The sequence below is a fragment of the Piliocolobus tephrosceles genome, chromosome 21 (genome assembly GCF_002776525.5).
Source record: "Piliocolobus tephrosceles isolate RC106 chromosome 21, ASM277652v3, whole genome shotgun sequence".
NCBI lineage: Eukaryota > Metazoa > Chordata > Mammalia > Primates > Cercopithecidae > Piliocolobus > Piliocolobus tephrosceles.
In genome coordinates this window covers 17235834-17254574 of record NC_045454.1, presented here as the reverse complement: position 1 = coordinate 17254574, position 18741 = coordinate 17235834, and the positions used below count along the sequence as shown (strand labels likewise).

General features: G+C 50.4%; 1 protein-coding gene across 7 annotated transcripts in view; it reads left to right on the top strand.

Annotated features, from left to right (window-relative positions):
* PLD3 (phospholipase D family member 3) overlaps nucleotides 1-18741 on the top strand; it is a 42720-nt gene that overhangs the window by 8816 nt on the left and 15163 nt on the right. For 2 of the 7 annotated variants that reach the window (XM_023229119.3, XM_023229118.2), the window contains exons 2-5: nucleotides 16446-16826; nucleotides 17325-17416; nucleotides 17516-17590; nucleotides 17678-17820. In XM_023229119.3, coding sequence (XP_023084887.1) covers nucleotides 17390-17416; nucleotides 17516-17590; nucleotides 17678-17820 — 245 coding nt within the window. In that variant the 5' untranslated portion in view covers nucleotides 16446-16826; nucleotides 17325-17389. Of the gene's footprint in view, nucleotides 1-12923; nucleotides 13007-16445; nucleotides 16827-17324; nucleotides 17417-17515; nucleotides 17591-17677; nucleotides 17821-18741 lie in introns of all 7 variants that reach the window. The other 5 variants (XM_023229123.1, XM_023229121.2, XM_023229120.2 and 2 more) reach the window with 4 other exon arrangements.

Sequence of the window (18741 nt, the reverse complement as noted above, 5' to 3'; positions counted from 1 at the left end):
TCCCAGCTACTCAGGAGACTGAGACAGGAGAATCACTTGAACCCAGGAGGCAGAGGTTGCAGTGAGCCGAGATCGCGCCATTGCACTCTAGCCTGGGCAACAAGAGCGAGACTCCGTCTCAAAACAAAAAAAAAAAACAAAAAAGAACTACATGATCTTGGGCAACTGGCTTAACCTCCCTGTGCCTCAGTTACTGCATCTGCAATATGGGAATGAAAACACAAATTAATCATTCTGCACATAATTCTTAAGCATGTGCTGTCTGTGTGCCCAACACTGCTAGGCATTGGGGACACCTTAATGAACAGTACAGACAAAAATATCTTGGCTGGGCGCAGTGGCTCACACCTGTAATCCAAGCACTTTAGGAGGCCGAAGCAGGTGGCTCACCTGAGGTCAGGAGTTTGAGACCAGCCTGGACAACATGGTGAAACCCCATCTCTACTAAAAATGCAAAAATTAGCCAGGCATGGTGGCGCACCCCTATAATCCAAGCAACTCGGGAGGCTGAGGTGAGAGAATTGCTTGAACCCGGCAGGCGGAGGCTGCAGTGAGTTGAGATCGCACCACTGAACTCCGGCCTGGGTGACAGAGTGAGACCCCGTCTCAAAAAAAAAAAAAAAAAAAAAAATCTGGCCTTATAGAGTATCCTACACTCTAGTAAGGGTAAGAAGCAATGGGTAAATAGGAAAGTAGATTATTGGATGTATTAGAAGGGGCATGGGGAATGTGGGGTCAAGGTTGTAATTTTAAATAGGGTGGTCAAGGAAAGCTTTCTGAGAAGGTGACATTTGAACCAAAGACTTGAAGGAGAAGAGAGAGTGGGGCCGGGCACAGTGGCTCACGCCTATGATCACAGCACTTTGGGAGGCTGAGGAAGGCGGATCACTGGAGCTCAGGAGTTTGCAACCAGCCTGGGCAACATAGCGAAACCCCATCTCTACAAAAATTAAGCAGGTATGGTGGTGTGCACCTGTTGTCCCAGCTATGTGGGAGGCTGAGAGGTGGGGGGATCGCTTGAGCCTGGGAGTTTGAGGCTGCAGTGAGCCATGATTTTGCCACTACACTCCAGCCTGGGCAACAGAGGGAGACCCTGTCTCAAAAATAAAAAAACAACAAAAGAAAACAGCTGGGCATGGTGGCTCATGCCTATAATGCCAGCACTTTGGGAGGCCAAGGCCGGTGGATCACCTGAGGTCAGGAGTTCGAGACCAGCCTGACTAATATGGTGAAACCCCGTCTCTACTAAAAATACAAAAAACTTAGCCAGGCATAGTGGCAGACACCTATAATCCCAGCTATTCGGGAGGCTGAGGCAGGAGAATTGCTTGAACTCGGGAAGCGGAGGTTGCAGTGAACCGAGATTGTGCCATTGCACTCCAGCCTGGGCGACAGAGTGAGATTCTATCTCAAAAAAAAGAGAGAGAAAGAAAGAATGACGGCCCTCTGGGGGAAGAGCGTGCTAGGCAAAGAGAACAGCAAAAGCAAAGGCATTGAGGTAGGAGCAAGCTTGGAATATTTAAGGAATAGCAAGGAGGTCAGTGAGAGAGGAGAGGGGCAAGAGATGATGTTGGAGGGGCGATGGGGCACGTTGTGGAAGGCCTTGTGAGCCATGCAGAAGACTGACTTTTACTCCAAGTGAGGTGGGAGCCACAGGAGGATGTGGAGCCGAGGAGGGATGCGGTCCAGTGTGACATGAAGCCATCACCCTGAGCTGTGGCAGCTCCAGAACTTCTACCCAGGATCGACTAGTGAGAGGCAGCCTCGTTGGAAAGAGAGCCAGAATCTTCAGTCCGCACTCACATATCCTTTATGTTGGGAGAAAATTTCAAATATCCCTGTCAAAGATTGAGGCCGGGCATGGTGGCTCACGCCTGTAATCCCAGCACTAGGAGGCTGAGGCGGGCGGATCACTTGAGGTCAGGAGTTCGAGACCAGCCTGACCAACATGGTGAAACCCCATCTCTACCAAAAGTATAAAAAATTAGGTGGGCGTTGTGGCGGGTGCCTGTAATCCCAGCTATTCAGGAGGCTGAAGCAGGAAAAGCCCTTGAACCTGGGAGGTGGAGATTGCAGTGAGCTGAGATCGCGCCATTACACTCCAGCCTGGGTGACAGACCAAGACTCCATCTCAAATAAATAAATAAATAAATATTAATAAAAAATGGAGAGCAGGCTAGGGAAATGCTAATTGAGTTTTTGAGAGGCCAGCGCCACCACGGGGTTCAGCTCTGTCCTGGAGGGTGGGGGGGCAGGCAGCAAGGGATCTACAGATGACGAATAACAGGAGAGGCAGCTGTCATGGGGAATCTGTCCCTGGAAGCTTGAGGCAGCTTGGGTTCAAATCCTTGCTCCATTTCCTCTCTCTTCTTTTTTTTTTTAACCAAAGTCCAGGTCCCAGGCTTACCCCATATCCTGTCTATGTCTCTTTGTACCTGTGACTTCACCTCTCTGGATCCTTAATTCTCTAAGTGGGAGTTTTAAGAGGACTATTGTGAAAATTAAATATTTTAAGTCCAATTTAAAACAATAAAACGAATATATTAAGTGCTTTGAGGCCAGGCCCAGTGGCTTATGCCTGTAATCCCAGTACTTTGAGAGGCTGAGGTAGGCAGATCACTTGAGCCCAGCAGTTCAATAGCAGCCTGGGCGATGTGGTGAGATTCCGACTCTACGGAAAAATTAAAAACTAGCTGGGCGTGGTGGCACACACATGTGGTCCCAGCTACTCGGGAGGCTGAAGCAGGAGGACCACTTGAGCCCAGGAGTTCCAGGCTGCAGTGAGATGTGATCCCACCACTGCATTCCAGCCTGGGCAACAGAGCAAGGAGACCCTGTCTCAAAAAAAAAAATCAAAAATAAATGCAAGAAGCCCCACTGTCTCACTCCACACCCTGCACTTTTATAGGCTCGCGCCTCCCTCAGGTCGTAGGGTCCCTCACGTGATGTGATGAAGGGAGATTTTGCATTGTTTGTTCATGAATTAGTGCAACAGTGTACTGCCCTGGAATACAACTGAGCTCTGGGTTCAAATTCCCAGCTGATGCCTATAATCCCAGCACTTTGGGAGGCTGAGGTGGGCAGATAACTTGAGGTCAGGAGTTCGAGACCAGCCTGGCCAATATGGTGAAACACTGTCTTTACTAAAAATACAAAAATTATCCAGGCATGATGGTGGCCACCTGTAATCCCACCTACGCGGGAAGTTGAGACACGAGAATCACTTGAACCTGGGAGATGGAGGTTGCTTTGAGCCAAGAGCCTGCCACTGCACTCCAGTCTGGACAACAGAATGAGACTCCGTCTCAAAAAACAAACAAACACACTTCTAACTGACAAACCAATGCTGTGCAACCTAAGCAGGTCATTTCCCTGAGCGCTGCCACCTCATCTGAAAAACAGATGGTAACACTGCTTTGCCCTAAACTTACCATGTTACTATTTTTCTTTCTTTTTTTTTTTTTCTTTTGTTGTCTTTTCTTTTCTTTTTTTGAGATGGAGTCTCACTCTGTCACCCAGGCTGGAGTGCAGTGGCGCAATCTTGGCTCACTGCACGCTCCGCCTCCCAGGTTCATGCCGTTCTCATGCCTCAGCCTCCTGAGTAGCTGGGACTGCAGGCGCCCACCACCATGCCCAGCTGATTTTTTGTATTCTTAGTAGAGATGGAGTTTCACCGTGTTAGCCAGGATGGTCTCAATCTCCTGACCTCATGATTTGCCCGCCTCGGCCTCCCAAAGTGCTGGGATTACAGGTGTGAGCCACTGTGCCCAGCCCTACCATGTTATTATTTTTCTTTCTTTCTTTATCTTTTTGCGACAGGGTCTTGCTCTCTCACTGAGGCCGGAGTGCAGTGGTGCAGTCATGGCTCACTGCATACCCAAACTCCCAGGCTCAAGACATCCTCCTGCTACAGCCTCCCATGTAGCTAGGGCTACAGGCATGTACCACCATCCCCAGCTAATTTTTTAGCCTTTTTATTTATTTTTTATTTTTTATTTATTTATTTATTTATTTAGAGACAGAGTCTCGTTCTGTCACCCAGGCTGGAGTGCAGTGGCATGATCTCGGCTCACTGCAACTTCCACCTCCCGGGTTCAAGCGATTCTCCTGCCTCAGCCTCCTGAGTAGCTGCAATTACAGGTGTGCACCACCAGGCCCGGCTAATTTTTGTATTTTTAGTAGAGAAGAGATTTCACCATGTTGGTCAGGCTGGTCTCGAACTCCTGCCCTTGTGATCCAACTGCCTTGGACTCCCAAAGTGCTGGGATTACAGGCGTGAGCCACTGCACCCGGCCTAGCCTTTTTATTTTTTTGTAGAGACAAGATGTCAATTTGTTGCCCAGGCTGCCCAAGTCCCAAACTCCTGGGCTCAAGTGATCCTCCTGCTTTGGCCTCCTAAAGTGCTGGAATTACAGGTGGGAGTGAGTAACTGTGCCCAGCCATGTTATTATTATTTTTTTATTTTTCATTGAGACACTGTCTCGCTGTCACCCAGGCTGGCATGCAGTGGTGCAAACTCAGTTCACTGCAACCTCTGCTTCCCGGGTTCAAGCAGTTCTCCTGCCTCAGCCTTCCAAGTACCTGGAATTACAGGTGTGCACCACCACGCCTGGCTAATTTTTGTATTTTTAACAGAGACGCAGTTTCAGAACGTTGGCCAGGCTGCTCTCCAGCTCCTGACCTCTGGTGATCCGCCTGCCTCTGCCTCCCAGAGTGCTGGGATTACAAGCGTGAGCCACCACTCCTGGCTATGTTATTTTTGGTTTTGTGTTGTTGTTTTGAGACTGAGTCTCACTCTGTCGCTCAGGCTACAGTGCAGTGGCGTGATCTCAGCTCACTACAACCTCCGCCTCCCAGGTTCAAGCAATTCTCATGCCTCAACCTCCCAAGTGGCAGGACAATAGGTGCACACCACCACACCCTGCTAATTTTTGTAGTTTTAGTAGAGACAGGGTTTCACTGTGTTAGCCAGGATGGTCTCGAACTCTTTACCTCAAGTGATCTACCCACCTCCCAAAGTGCTGGGATTACAGGCATGAGCCACCACGCCCGGCCCTATTATTATTTTTGAGCTGGGACATAAGCCTTTGGAAGTTGTGATGCCACTGTCTCCCTCCCCTGCTCTATTTTTTTCCAAGGCACATTCCATGTATTTCACTCATTTATTCTCACTCCCTTAAGAATAACATCTTTAGGAAGAATTTTTTTCCTTTTTTTTTTTTTTGAGACAGAGTTTCGCTCTTGTTGCCCAGGCTGGAGTGCAGTGGCGCAATCTCAGCTCACCGCAACCTCTGCCTCCCAGGTTCAAGCAGTTTTCCTGCTTCAGCCTCCCAAATAGCTGGGATTACAGACATGCGCCACCACGCCCGGCTAATTTTGTATTTTCAGTAGAGACAGGGTTTCTCCATGTTGGTCAGGCTGGTCTCGAACTGCCGACCTCAGGTGATCTGCCCGCCTCAGCCTCCCACAGTGCTTGGATTACAGGTGTGAGCCACTGTGCCGGCTCCTTTTTTTTTTTTTTCCTGTAATCTCAGTTTCTGGAGCAGGGCTTGTCAGCAAGTCACTACTGATTAAATATTAGTTGAATTAATAGATTAACTGGCCACTGAGCACCTGGTATGCACTTTCCTATGTTCCGTGGCACTGGGGACATGGCAGTGAGTTAGACAGCCTGGCCCTGCCGTCATAGGGCTCCCAAATAGGAGAGACGAACCCATCACTAGGCATTGCCAGCAGCAAGCACTGCCAGCTAATCACAGCACTGATTCTGAGCAGGAGTGGGACAGCTTAGGTTTTTGTAGTTCCAGTTTAGAAGTATTCACCATTCATGATACTTTTTTGGACCTATTTAACTGTTTTTCAGATTGATCGTCTTCTCTCCCTAGAAGGCATAGGTAGAGGGATCAGGTCTGGGAAAGGGAGGCCCAGGGGACTGTGTGAGCCCAGAGGGCTTCATGGAGGAGATGGTACGTGAGTGGATAGAAATGAGCAAGGTGTGCTCGGCAGGAAAAGCAGCTGTGGGAGGGTCTGGTGATGAAAGTGTGGTTTTGGTTCAAGGAACTGAAAGATCATAAATATGGCTGGGGCGGGAAGAACGGTGAGAGAGTAGACCAAAGAGGTCATTCGGGGAAGATCAGTCAAGGCCCTGGCAGCCACAGTGAGGAGCTGAGACTGTGTTTTTGAGCAGGAGAGGAATACGCCAAATTCATGTGGAGGGGGATCCAAGGGAGGTGGCTGGAGTGGGGACCCCGGTGGGAGAGACTAGGTCAGAGCTAGTGGGGAGGGTGATTTGGAGAGACCCTCACAGGGCCAAGTTGACAAGTAGTTGGGGTTCAGGACAAGTCCCAGGGCTGGGGGCAGTCAAGGAGAGCTTTCTGGAGGAGGAGGCACCAAGGCTGAGACCTGAAGGATGGATTCGACAACTCTCCTTGAAATGGGGAACTGGGGGAGGAAGATGGTAAGGACAGTTGAGGACATGGTAGGTGTGGGAGTCTGGGGATACCTTGAAGGAGGTGTCTAGGGGGCCATGGGACCTCCAGAGCTGGAGTTCAGGGGAAAGGAGGAAACCAGACAGAGCTTTGGGTTGAGAATGAGGGAACTGAAGCTGTAATGATGGAGGAAGGTCCACAGGGGGCCTGTCCATGTAGGGCTCTGTAGGACATGGTAAGAAGTTTGTACTTTGTCCTGGGGGCAATGGGGAGCCACAGAAGGATTTTGAGCAAGAGTGGGACAGCTTAGGGTTTTTTAGTTCCAGTTCAGAAGTATTTTTCATTCATGGTGCCTTTTGGACCTGTTTAATTATTTTTCGGACTGACTGTCTTCTCTCCCTAGGAGGGGCACTTATTTTAAAAGGTCCTTTGAAATAAAGGATCTAAGTGCTGAAAATGAAAAAACAGTTTGCAAAACCAGTGTTCTGTTCTGTTTTCTGTAGACAATTGATGGTTCAGTCCAAAGAGGCCAGAGACAATTGATGGTTTAGTCCAAAGAGGTCTACACCATCTAGTGAAAATCAGCACCATTAAACATGAGAACATTTCTGTTTTAAAGCATTTGGAAGCCCCGTGAATTTGTTTTTATTTTGTTATTTTTAAAATCAGAGACAGGGTCTCGCTATGTTGCCCAGGCTAGTCTCAAAGTACTGGGCTCAAGCGATCCTCCCACCTCGGCCTACCAAAGTGCTGGGATTACAGACGTGAGCTACTGCTCCTGGCCAGCCTGTGGATTTGTAAATGTCTCCTGTGGTGTGATCTGCCCCATGTTTCCTGTATGTAGGCTTCAGAAGCACACTCTGCATTCTCAGATGGCTTGAATCAGCCTTGACTTTTTCCCCACCCTCTCAGCCTTAATCTCAGGCTGAGCTGCCATTGTCTGCACCCACCCTGTATGCTCTGGGCTTAGAACTGATACCAGCTGGTTATCATTCTGTATAAAAGTGCCACTAGGTATAGAGAGACATCTAAAATAATCTCCTCTCAAATTTTTCTATTCTGCTGCTCCATTTCTTCTGCTTTCAGTATTTTTTGAGCAATTACAATGGCCTGGGCCCTAGAGCTAGAGGAATAAATCAGACACGGATGTAGCAAGGGACACATATAAATTGATTATGTGTGATTGAAGTGTATACAAGATACGAGGGCGCACACAGATCTCACCAACCAGCATGTTTCAAGGGCTTACTCTGCTTCCTGCCTTCCATCGATGACCTCATTGACTTCCCAGCAAATGTGAGGTTGGCATTATTAATCTCCACATTGTTCAGAGAATGAAAGTGTGGCTTAGAGAAGGGAACCTCTTTTCCCAATTCCACAGAGCTGAGATCTGAAGTCTGAGCTGTGGGACTCTGAGACCCACCCCCTTAACCATTCAGAGATCCCCCAGCCACCACCCTCCAGTGCATATAAGATGATACTCATTTTATTTGTTGTTTTGAGATAGTGTCTTGCTCTGTCGCCCAGGCTGGAGTGCAGTGGCACAATCACGGCTCACTGCAGCCTCGAACTCCCGGACTCAAGCAATCCTCCCACCTCAGCCTCCCAAGTGGCTGGGACCATAGGCGTAGGCATGGGCCACCACACCTAGCCAATTATTATTATAATTTTTTTGTTTGTTTTTTGTCTTTGTTTTTTTTGAGACGGAGTTTTGCTTTTGTTGCCCAGACTGGAGCACAGTTACGCAATCTCAGCTCACTGCAACCTCTGCCTTCCAGGTTCAAGCGATTCTCCTGCCTCAGCTTCCCGAGTAGCCTGCCACCACGCCCGGCTAATTTTTGTATTGGTAGAGACGAGGTTTCACCATATTAGCCAGGCTGGTCTTGAACTCCTGACCTCAGGTGATCTTCCCAAAGTGCTGGAATTACAGGCATGAGCCACCCTGCCCAGCCGCCTAGCCAGTTTTTTAAGCTTTTGTAGAGATGGGGGTCTCACCTTGTTGCCCCAACTGGTCTCGAACTCTTGAGCTCAAGCCATCCTCCCGCCTTGGCCTCCCAGAGTACTGAGATTATAGGCATAAGCCACCGTGCCCTGCCAATATGGCTAATACCGGTTTATAGATGAGGCCAGCAGGGCTCAGAAGTAAAGCCCTATGCTCAACGTCACCTGGCAAGAAAGTGGCAGAGGTGGGATCTGAACCATGAACTCTCCAATTTAAAGGGCTGCTGTAGAGGAGGAATCAAATCTCCCGCTGCCACCCTCCCCTGGGGGTGGGGTGTTCAGGGATCTGTGACCCAGTGGGTTTTACTTCCTCCTTTTTGCGGGCTGTGGTGTCATACCCCAAGGGGGGCAGGACCACGAGGCAAGGGGACTCGGGGGTATTCTGTGGGCTGGGAGATGGCACGCTTCCTGGCAGTGTCCTCTCCCAGATGAGACCTGATCTCTTTTTTTTTTTTTTTGAGACAGAGTTTCACTCTTGTTGCCCAGGCTGGAGTGCGATGGATGGCGCAATCTTGGCTCACTGCAGCCTCCACCTCCCAGGTTCAAGCGACTCTCCTGCCTCAGCCTCCTGAGTAGCTGGGATTACAGGTGCGCGCCACCATGCCTGGCTAATTTTGTATTTTTAGTAGAGACAGGGTTTCACCATGTTGGTCAGGCTGGTCTCGTAATCCCAACCTCGGGTGATTTGCCCACCTCAGCCTCCCAAAGTGCTGGGATTACAGGCGGGAGCCATGGCGTCTGGCCAAGATCTGATTTCATCTCATGCCATACCAGTGAGGAGGCAGAGCATAAGTACCAACCTGGATGGGGCGTGTTGGGAGCCCCATGGGGGTTGTAGGGTCCTGAGAACACAGGCATTGAGACAGGCTGAGGAGGAACCCCAGGACCCAGCTGCCCATGCCCACCTTCAGTTTCACCCTGCCCTACTCCCACAAGGATCTCTTTTTTTTTTTTTTTGAGACAGAGTTTCACTCTTGTTGCCCAGGCTGGAGTGCGATGGCGCAATCTTGGCTCACTGCAGCCTCCACCTCCCAGGTTCAAGCGACTCTCCTGCCTCAGCCTCCTGAGTAGCTGGGATTACAGGTGCGCGCCACCATGCCTGGCTAATTTTGTATTTTTAGTAGAGACAGGGTTTCTACTAAACCTGGGGTAGTGGGCTGGGGGGCCTGATTTCCTTCTCCAGCTGAGGCCACAGTCCTCTGGAGGCTAGGATCTGGTGATGGGGCACCCTACCTAGGAGCCTGAGCCTCTTTATAGTTTAGTTTCCATAGAAGTTATATGTGCATTTAAAAAAATTCAATGTAAGTATAAAGACCTATAATGAAAAGTAACCGTCTTGTCTCTGGGGGTGGGATGGGGGATGCTTTTGCATGGGGAGCTGTTAGGAGCCTTGATGGTCACCTTTGCTGAGAGCCTCCTGCATGTCAGTGGCTCTTCTGTGCGCATTATATGTGTGTTAATTCCTTTTTTAAAATTTAGCTTTACTTTTTGTAGAGGTGAGTCCTGCTGTTGTGCAGGCTGGTCTTGAACTCCTGGCCTCACGTAATCCACCCCACATCTTAGCCTCCTGGAGTGCAGGGATTACAGGTGTGAGCCACCTTGCCCAGCCTGTTAACTCCTTTAGTTCAGAGGAGTCAGTCAGATTTTAGACATCTCAAATGTTGTATGTTCAAAACCAAACTCCTGGTCTTTTCCCCAAACTTGTGCCTCCCTATGTTGCCCAATCAGCTATTGACACCTCTAATCCTTGCACTTGCTGAGGCCAAAACTCAGTCATCCCTGATTCTTTTACTCCTCTCAAACCCACATCCAGCCTAGAAATGCCATCCCCTCCACCTTCAAAGTGCATCCAGACCCCACCCTTTCTTTGACACTTGGCTGCCCACACCCTCGTCCTGTCCACCCTTGGCTCCTGTCCGGATGCCCCCAGCAGCCTCCTCGCTAGGCTCCCCTGCCCTGCCCCAGTCTGTTCCCCACACACAGCCGCCGGGGGATCCTGTAACACCTGTGTGTGTTTCTTCGGGCTGCTGTAACAAATCGCCACCAAGTTGGTGGCTTAACACAACAGAATGTATGGCCAGGCGCAGTGACTCCTGCCTGTAATCCCAGCACTTTGGGAGGCCGAGACAGACGGATGACTTGAGGTTGCACCACTGCACTCCAGCCTGAATAACAGAGCAAGACTCCATCTTAAAAAAAAAAAAAAGAATTCATTCTCTCAGTTTTGGAGCCAGAAGTCCAAACTCAAGGTGTAGCAGGGACATGCGCCTCCAGAAGCTGGAGGGGAGAGTCCACTCCTCACCTCTCCCAGCTTCTAGTGGCTCCAGGTATTGCTGGTTTGTTGTTGTTGTTGTTGTTGTTGAGGTTGAGTCTCGCTCTGTTGCCCAGGTTAGAGTGCAGTGGCGCGATCTCCACTCACTGCAAGCTCCGCCTGCCAGGTTCACGCCATTCTCCTGCCTCAGCCTCCCGAGTAGCTGGGACTACAAGCACCCACCACCACGCCTGGCTAATTTTTTGTATTTTTAGTAGACACAGGGTTTCACCATGTTAGCCAAGATGGTCTCGATCTCCTGACCTTGTGATCCGCCCACCTCGGCCTCCCAAAGTGCTAGGATTACAGGCGTGAGCCACTGTGCCCGGCCACATTGCTGGTTTATGGCCACATCACTCTAATCTCAGCCTCCCTGTTCACATGGCCTTCTGCCTATTCCATCTCTGAGGACAGTTGTGACTGGATTTAGGGCCCCTCCAGATAGTCCAGGATGATCTCATCTCAAGATCCTATTTCTGATTACAATTGCAAAGATCCTTTTTCCAAATAAGGTCACATGCACGTAAGTTCCGGGGATTATGCTTATGTGGGACATATCTTTTTTGAGGCCACCATTCAACCCACTACAAAATCCAACTGAAACCCACTGAAGTGGCTCGTGCCTGAAATCCCCACACTGTGCGAGGCTAAGGCGGGAGGTTCGCCTGAGGCCAGGAGTTCAAGACCAGCCTGGGCAGCATAGGGAGACCCTCATCTGTTTGTTTTTTGTTTTTATTTTTGAGATGGAGTTTCGTTCTTGTTGCTGAGGCTGGAGTGCAATGGCACGATCTTGGCTCACTACAACCTCCACCTCCTGGGTTCAAGCAATTCTCCTGCCTCAGCCTCCCAAGTAGCTGGGATTACAGTAGCTGCCACCACACCCAGCTAATTTTGTATTTTTAGTAGAAACAGAGTTTCTCCATGTTGGTCAGGCTGGTCTCGAACTCCTAGCCTCAGGTGATCCACCCACCTTGGCCTCCCAAAGTGCCGGGATTACAGGCGTGAGCCATTGCGCTTGGTGGAGATCCCCATCTCTTAAAAAAAATCTGAAGCAGATCACATTGTCCTTCCCTGCTGGGAACCCACACGTGACCCTGTCCTACTCATCACAGTCCAGGCAGCCCTGCGGGATCTGGCCCTGTCACCTCTGTGACATTTCCTCTCCCTCACCCCCAGCCCACTCCACTGCAGACACACTGGTATCCTCACTCTTCTCCACACCAGGCACATTCCTCCCTCGGGGCCTTTGTACTGATCATTTTCCCCACAGATGCCCATCTCACCTCTCCTTGAAGTTTTTCTTCAGGTATCCCCTTCTCAGTGAGGCCTTTTCTGACCTCCTTATTAAATATCACAAACGATTCCACCCCCACCCCCTTCCCTGATCCTCTATGGCACTTACTGCCTTCTAACATTATATCATTTATTTATTATTTTGTTCATTATACCCCCCTCCCTTTTTTTTTTTTTTTTGACGGAGTCTCGCTCTGTCGCCCAGGCTGGAGTGCAGTGGCCGGATCTCAGCTCACTGCAAGCTCCGCCTCCCAGGTTTACGCCATTCTCCTGCCTCAGCCTCCCGAGCAGCTGGGACTACAGGTGCCCGCCACCTCGCCCGGCTAGTTTTTCATATTTTTTAGTAGAGACGGGGTTTCACCGTGTTAGCCAGGATGGTCTCGATCTCCTGACCTCGTGATCCGCCCGCCTCGGCCTCCCAAAGTGCTGGGATTACAGGCTTGAGCCACCGCGCCCGGCCTTTTTTTTTTTTTTGAGATGGAGTTTCCTCTGTCGACCACGCTGGAGTGCAGTGGTGCCAACTCACTGCAACCTCCACCTCCTGGGTTCGAGCAATTCGCCCACCTCAGCCTCCCAAGTAGCTGAGATTACAGGCGCCCTCCTACACACCTGGCTAATTTTTGTATTTTTAGTAGAGATGGGATTTTGCCATGTTGGCCAGGCTGGCCTCAAATGCCAGACCTCAGGTGATCCACCCACATCCGCCTCCCAAAGTGCTGGCATTACAGGCGTGAGCCACCACGCCTGGCCTCTGTTTTTCCCTCATGTCTATTTTGTTCACAGCTGTATCCTCAGTGCCTAAAACAATACCTGATGCACACAAGACAACCAGTAAATGTGTGTAAAATTAATGAACAGCAAATGCTATTGTTACCATACCCATTTTGCAGATGGCGAAACCAAGAGCACAGAGGTGTTGTCACTTCTCCAAGGTCAAACAGTCACTAATGCTGAAGCTCAGATTCAGTCTCAGGTATCTGGCTCTAGCACTCACTGTATTGTCTCTCATCCAATCTAAATCGCTTCTCCAGTACTAGTTTTTATTTTTTTTTTTATGACAGGCTCTTACTCTATCAGCTAGGCTAGAGTGCAGTGGTGCAATCACTGCTCACTGCAGCCTCCACCTCCCAGATTCAAGCAATTCTTCTGCCACAGCCTTCCAAATAGTTGGAACTACACGTCCACACCACCATACCAGGCTAATTTTTTTCATTTGTTGTAGAGATTAGGTCTCACTGTGTTGCCCAGGCTGGTCTCAAACTCCTGGGCTCAAGCAGTCCTCCCACCTTGGCCTCCCAAAGTGCTGGGATTACATGTGTAAACCACTGTGCCTGGCACTCCAATATTAGTTCACTTTTTAATCAAAAGTTAACACAATAAGAAAAAAATACAATTGAAACATATCAAAAGTTAAAATTAATCATTACAGACCTGTAGTCACTGTACAATTTGAAAGCCAAAATATCACTGACAATTTGAACGAAGTCCATCTGTTTTCTTCCTATTTTTATTTCATTTTTGTTTTTACTTTTCATTTTGTTGTAGAGACTGGGCCTTGCTATGTTACCGAGACTAGTCTGGAACTCCTGGGCTCAAGCGGTCCTCCCACCTCAGCCTCCCAAAGTGCTGAGATTACAGGTGTGAGCCACAGTGCCAGGCCCTTCTCCCTATTTTTGGTTTATTAGTGACCATCCCAGTTCTCCAGCCCTGACGCTGCCAGTCCTGTTACTTCAGATCTCCATGCCCCACCTCGCCTTCGGTTTTGTTTTGATTCATCTTGGCTTCCCTAATTTCACATTGCCTGCTGTTACAACTCCATATTCTTCAATAAAAATATTTCTCACCAAGGCCGTCAAAGAAAACTGAAGGCAAGCATTTCCAGCACTCCCTCCTGCCTCCTCCACCCACAATGCTGTGGTCAACCGCCTCTAAGACTGACATCTTCTGCTTCTCCTAGTGACCTCTGGAGTTTCAAATAACCTTAGTCTGTTGTTGTTTCTTGCTAGATTTTTTTTTTTTTGAGACAGAGTCTCACTCTGTTGTAACCCAGGCTAGAGTGCAGTGGCGCGATCTTGGCTCACCGCAACCTCTGCCTCCCAGGTTCAAGCAATTCTCCTGCCTCAGTCCCGAGTAGCTGAGATCACAAGCACCCGCCACCACGCCCAGCTAATTTTTGTATTTTTGGTAGCCACAGGGTTTCACCACGTTGGCCAGGCTGGTCTTGAACTCCTTACCTCAGGTGATCCACCCACCTCGGCCTCCCAAAGTGCTGGGATTACAGGCGTGAGCCGCCACACTTGACCTGCTAGATCCATTTTAGGCGTCCCGGTTTGTCTTCCTGCCATGGAAAGGGGGGGGGATCTAGCATGTTCTACCCTCACCAGTCTGGGATCTGACATTGGTAGGGAGGAGTTTGCAAGTTATCCCTACAAATCTAGGTTGGATCTTGGAGTAAGGGGAGAACCTAGCTGTCTTTGAGAGTTTTCTTTTTCAAAAAAGGAGTAATGCACGCCCCCGATTTTTTAAAAGGTGATGAAACTGGCGACACGTGTGTATGCTTTATAATTATTTCTCAACCTACACCAAGATATTTTCTTTTTTTTTTTTTTTTAGACGGAGTCTCGCTCTGTTGCCCAGGCTGGAGTGCAGTGGCGATCTCGGCTCACTGCAAGCTCTGCCTCCCGGGTTTACCCATTCTCCTGCCTCAGCCTCCCGAGCAGCTGGGACTACAGGCGCCCGCCACCTCGCCCGGCTAGTTTTTTGTATTTTTTAGTGGAGACGGGGTTTCACCGTGTTAGCCAGGATGGCCTCCATCTCCTGACCTCGTGATCCGCCCGCCTCGGCCTCCCAAAGTGCTGGGATTACAGGCCTGAGCCACCGCACCCGGCCAACCTACACCGAGATATTTTCTATACTTCTCTGAAAATAGCTTATGTTTCACAATTTTAAAAAAGAAAATAAGCCAGTCATGGTGGCTCACGCCTGTAATCCCAGCACTTTAGGAGGCCAAGGCAGGTGGATCACGAGGTCAGGATTTCCAGACCAGCCTGGCCAACATGGTGAAACCCTGTCTCTACTAGACAAACAAAAATTAGCTGGTCGCGGTGGCAGACGCCTGTAATCCCAGCTACTCAGGACGCTGAGGTTGGAGAATCGCTTGAAACCGGAAGGCGGAGGTTGCAGTGAGCCAAGATTGCGCCACTGCACTCCAGCCTGGGTGAAAGAGCGAAACTCTGTCTCAGAAAAAAGAAAATAGGGGCCAAGTGTGGTGGCTCATGCCTGTATCTCAGAACTTTGGGAAGCCAAGGTAGGAGGATCACTTGAGTCCAGGAGTCCAGCCTGGGCAATAAGCAAGACCCTGTCTCTACAAAAAAAAAATTTTTTTTAATTAGCTGCGGCCTGGCGCGGTGGCGCACGCCTGTAATCCCAGCACTTTGGGAGGCCGAGACGGGCAGATCACGACGTCAGAAGATGGAGACCATCCTGGCTAACACGGTGAAACCCCGTCTCTACTAAAAAAATTTTTTAAAAATTAGACGGGCGTGGTGGTGGGCGCCTGTTGTCCCAGCTACTCGCGGGGGCTGAGGCAGGAGAATGGCATGAACCCGGGAGAGGGAGCTTGCAGTGAGCAGAGATCGCGCCACTGCACTCCAGGGTGGGAGAGACAGAGCGAGACTCCGTCTCCAAAAAAAAAAAATTAGCTGGGCATGGTGACACATGCCTGTAGTCCCAGCTACTTGGGAGGCCGAGGCAGGAGGATTGCTTGAGCCTGGGAAGTTGAGGCCGCAGTGAGCTGTGATCGTGCTGCTGCACTCCAGCCTAGGGAACAGAACTCTGACACTAAAAAAAAAAAGGAAAGAAAAGAAAATAGGCTTACCATAAAAAGCAATCTTGACCTACCCCAAAATCGCACTCCCTTAAAGACAACTACTTCTGCCCTGTTGCTTCTCTTAGTAAAACTCCTTTTCTGCAGTTATCTCTTGACTTCCTGCCATATGTGTTTGGGGGAGCTTGAGGGAAGAGAGTGTACCTGTCTCGTTGAGAGAGGTGCCACCCTCTCTCAATTAGGAGATAAGGGATGAGAGAGGAAAGGGGTCTCCAGTGTGTTTGTCCAGCCGGGGCCTTGAATCCCTCTTGGGAGACATGGGATGGGGTGGATCGGAAAATAAATTTTTTTAAAATCCCTATCAAAATATCAGCTGGCTTTTTTAAAAAAATCAAATACCGAAATCCAAGTAGACTCCAACAGAAAATTCACCATCTCCTCTCCCCTTTTCTTCCCATCTCATGCCGTGAACTGTCTTCTGTTGACTTTATAGCTACATTTCTTCATTCTATTATTCAACCTTGATCTTTCCGTTTCATTTTATAAGCGTTTTATTAATTTCATTTATGTATTTATTTTTGACTAGGTAATGCATGTCCATGGTACACAAATTCACAAGGTTTGTAGACAAGAAAAGACGTGAGGTTCCTTTTGTTCTCTGCCAGTGGCCTCCCTGCCCCACACACGAACTCTAGGGTGGAATGTAGCAAAACCCATCCACCAGCCATGTACTACCCCTCAACCCGGCCAGTTTGGAGCGGCCGTGTCTGGGCAGCCGAGCCCCCCTTCTCGCTGCAGTGAGCCCGGACTGAGGCGCGCACTGCGCAGACTCCCCGCTGCAGTGGGCGGAGCTCCCACAGGCCCCGCCCCCTCCTCCTCCCATCCCTGTTCAGCCTGTCCGGGCAGAAGCTGGGGCCCCGCGGAGGTAGCAGCAGACGCCTGAGAGCGAGACCGAGGCCCCTCAGGGGTAGGTGGGGGGAGGCTGGCTGGGGGGATGGGCAGCAGGGTGGCAGGGAGGCCCCGATGATCCCCGGCTGAGCTGTGTGGTGTGGGGGTACCTGAGTGAGGGCGGAGAAGCCACCTAGGATATACCCGCTGTGTAGTCCCAGGGCTGAGAAAAGCCAGGCACAAAGACCTGGGGCTCCGCTGACCTCATCCAGCGCTGTCTTTCTGGTAGTGTCTAGAGGTTGGAGGAAGGAGAAGGGGGCTGCTAGAGGGGAGCTGCGTGGGTGCTGATGGGGGCAGGGTGGGCACTGCAGAGTGATGAGCAGGCAGCAGAGCCGTTGGATTTTGAGGGATTTCGAAATCCTGCTGACCAGTGACCAGCTTCTTCTTTTTGGGGTGGTGGGCAGTATGCCAGTGGCCCCCATGATTATGAATAGCCCCAAGACTAATCACCCTTCTGTGATGTCTGTCCCTCGAAAGCATAGAGCACCCCACACAGTGCCCACTTTTGTTCTGACAGTTTGGAGACCCTGACACACCCACCTTCTCACCTGGGCTCTGCGTATCCCCCAGCCTTGAGGGAAGATGAAGCCTAAACTGATGTACCAGGAGGTAGGTGGATTGGGGGACTCAGCAGGGTAGAGCTGGGTGAAGTGGGGGTGGGCATTCTGAAGAGCCACCTGTCACCCCTGCTGTTGTCCCCATCCCCAGCTGAAGGTGCCTGCAGAGGAGCCCGCCAACGAGCTGCCCATGAATGAGATTGAGGCGTGGAAGGCTGCGGAAAAGGTAGGAGCCCTCCGCCACCCTCTCCCTGTCTCAGGGACAGGCTGGGCTGCCCCCTCGGGCTGGCTGACTACCTCCTCCTTCCCACAGAAAGCCCGCTGGGTCCTGCTGGTCCTCATTCTGGCGGTTGTGGGCTTCGGAGCCCTGATGACTCAGCTGTTTCTATGGGAATACAGCGACTTGCATCTCTTTGGACCCAACCAGCGCCCAGCCCCCTGCTATGACCCTTGCGAGTAAGTGGGGGGCGCTGCAGGTGGTGGGGGGGAGGGGCCTGCCAGACCAGGGACACTTAAGCACACACTAAGCAGGGCCTGCACTCAGCCCTACCCAGCGCTTGCGACAACTGAGGAGGTTGCAGGCTCCCAAGTGCTCGCCCGCCCCCTCCTCCTCCACACACATAGTTTCTATGGCAGCCACAGCGTCATCTTCTATCCGCCCGTGAACAGACACAGCATCTTCCACCCACATCTGTGGACACACACACACACACACATCTAAATACATGACCTTCCTTCCACACCTCTAGACAGACACTCAGAGGATCATGAGTCCAGGCACACATTCAAATACACACAGTTTTTAAAAAAAATTTTAAGAGAAAATAAAAACTCAAATACAGTTTAGCCGGGCTTGGTGGCTCACGCCTGTAATTGTGACACTTTGGGGGGCTGAGGCGGGAGGATTGTTTGAGCCCAGGAGTTCCAGACCAGCCTGGGCAACATAGGCTCCATCTCTAAAAAAAAAAAAAAAAAGTAAAAAAAGTAAGTAAAGTAAAAAAAAGTAGCCAGGCGTACTGGCGCACACCTGTAGTCCCAGCTACTCAAGAGGTTGAGGTGGGAGGATCGCTTGAGCCCAGGGGTTCGAGGCTGCAATGAGCCGAGATCGCGCCACTGCACTTCTAGCCTGGGGGACAAGGCGAGACTCTATCTCTAAAAAAATATATAGTCGGGGCCGGGCGCGGTGGCTCAAGCCTGTAATCCCAGCACTTTGGGAGGCCGAGACGGGCGGATCACGAGGTCAGGAGATCGAGACCATCCTGGATAACATGGTGAAACCCCGTCTCTACTAAAAATACAAAAAACTAGCCGGGCGAGGTGGCGGGTGCCCGTAGTCCCAGCTACTCGGGAGGCTGAGGCAGGAGAATGGCGTAAACC